The 2,247-nt window shown below is 45.7% G+C and overlaps 1 protein-coding gene across 1 annotated transcript in view; it reads right to left on the reverse strand.

Moving 5' to 3' along the window:
- The window catches only part of Trim21 (tripartite motif containing 21), a gene marked incomplete at its 3' end in the record, with an annotated part of 18,816 nt that overhangs the window by 10,272 nt on the left and 6,297 nt on the right, over positions 1 to 2,247 (reverse strand). Inside the window, exon 5 of the mRNA XM_031384903.1 lies at positions 1,374 to 1,396. Coding sequence (XP_031240763.1) covers positions 1,374 to 1,396 — 23 coding nt within the window. The remainder of the gene's footprint in view (positions 1 to 1,373; positions 1,397 to 2,247) is intronic.

Consider the following 2,247-nt stretch of genomic DNA (forward strand, 5'->3'; position numbering starts at 1 on the left):
CAATTTGGAGTGGAGGTACTTGAATGTGGAGCATGGTCGGAGGACTGGTACCAGCCTCATAGCGGTCTTTTCCCCAAAGCCAAATGATCCAGAAGCCATTCTCAGGACTGAATGAAAGCTGCCCTTTTCTCTGTACAGAATTTCTGCAAACCCCCAGATCCCAGGCCTCCTTTTGGGTCACATCTACCTCCCAGTACATCTTCCCAGAGGAGAATTTTTGGGCACCTAGCACCATGAGGTAATTATTAAACCTCTCATCGTTTTCAGGCACGTTTTGACGGGTGTCCCCCATCCTCACTTGTCTCTGATCCTTTGAGATGATGAGCCATGAGTTGGCGGTGTTGCGATCCAGAGTAATATGAACTGCAGAAAGAAGATCATAGGTAAAACTGGATGCATGAGGCCAGCAACTCTTTGCCTATAGTGAGGGGATTCATGTAGCTCAAAAGTGAGGGGTGATCCTGAACCTCATCATGTGAGGAAATGACTCACAGTAAGTGTGGCCCTTCCTCTGATATGTGAGGAAACCTTACCTACATCCTCTGCTCCACCTGTAGCACTTGGCACCTCTTCCACACAGTACCACCATGGGTTCCCCATAACCGTCCACTGCACACTCTCACTATCCCTTTCTGTCCAGCCCACAATTTCTTGAAGACATCTCACCCCAACACGTCCTCAGCATCTTCTTCCGCCCTGGCACATGGCATGTGTTTGTGAGGTCTGGGGAGTGAACATCTAATGTATCGAGGTTCCAGGATTCTCCCCTAGGGATAGAGTTTGAGAATCTTACTTCCTACTTCTATCTTCTACCTCAGACCACAATGCTCTCCTTCATGGATGGCTCTGATAATTAAACTCAATACTAATGAACAAATACTCATGCATTCAATGTCCATGTGAAAGGAAAAAAAAAATAGTTTCTATCTAGGAGTTCCAAGGTCTAGGCATCTCAAATAAATTTCCATCTCTTTCTAGAGCCTGAGGTCATGTCCATGTGGATTCTACTTAATTCTATAGGGAGCCATCTAACAGGTCGCGGCAAGAACTGCAGGAGTCTTGGCCATGCTGTGGGTTTCATTCATTACTTAGGACTGTCTTTCCATATATGAGTTCTAGCAGATCAGATTACCTGTTACATTTTGGTGGGGGAGTTTTAATGTATAAAGATGATAATTTGTTAACTACATGGGGCATTTCATCAACTGAGATGTCCGTTACCCATTTGGAGGTAGAGAACGTTTTAGAGTGTGCAAGTTTTGAGAACAGGGATGCATGAGGAAAACCCCAGTGCATGTGTGCCTAACTCAATAGCCATTTCTGTGCACACATGCTTCCTGTTCCCTTTTCTAATTGAAAAACCCTCTTCTTACCTTTCCAGGATGATCCTCACCTCCTGAGGAGAGAAGAGACAGACAGTCAACTCTGTAGTTTCTGACTGACCACTGAGGTGCCACTCCTGGGGTCATGAGACATTGCTTGTGTTTTCCCTGGGCTCTGTTCTGTACCATTCACTTAGGCCAAGGCCCCAAAGACAAGCCCTTAGCAGAAATGGCATGTGATGTGTCACAGAATATCTAGGATGCCAACATGGCTATAGCCTTTAGCCAGGATATGACCAGGGATTTAAAGACTGATAGAGAAAGCATATTACAGGGGCTAGGTTCCTGGGGGAGAGGCGCTGGCCATGGAGCCAGTAGAAGAGGAAAATAACACAATCCAACTGAAGCTCAGAGGTTGCTTCAGGCAGAGCATGGCTGAGGGAGATGTCCAGAGAGGCTCCTTGTTATTTGTGGGCTTGAGTTGTTTGTGGAGGAAGGCCTAGTTGGTTAAATGCTTTGTCCTGTGCTGTGGCTAATCCTCTCCACTATTTAGAGAGAGTGCAAGTGAGACTATTCATTCCCAGGGAGGGACAGCCATAGTGTTTGAACAGGCAGCTTCCTAGGCTCAGTAAAAAGGCACCAAGGACCCAGTTCAGTGACAGGTAAGAGAAAGCCTGCCATGGCAAACCAATAGAATCAGCTTTTCTGTACAAAGCAGAAAGAAATGTCTGTATGCATCTGACATAGGGATAGTGACACACGTATGAGAAAAGAAACCTATAGTGTTCCAACACCAGGCTGACATACCAAGGGTGGATGCAAGATGGCTTTAGAGTATGAACTGATTTTATAACACCATCTGTCTTCTTAATTTCTGCCTCTTACTACTTAGATAAACTGACGTAAGTGAACGGGAATCTCCCAC

Source organism: Mastomys coucha, unplaced genomic scaffold, assembly GCF_008632895.1.
Source record: "Mastomys coucha isolate ucsf_1 unplaced genomic scaffold, UCSF_Mcou_1 pScaffold21, whole genome shotgun sequence".
Lineage (NCBI taxonomy): Eukaryota > Metazoa > Chordata > Mammalia > Rodentia > Muridae > Mastomys > Mastomys coucha.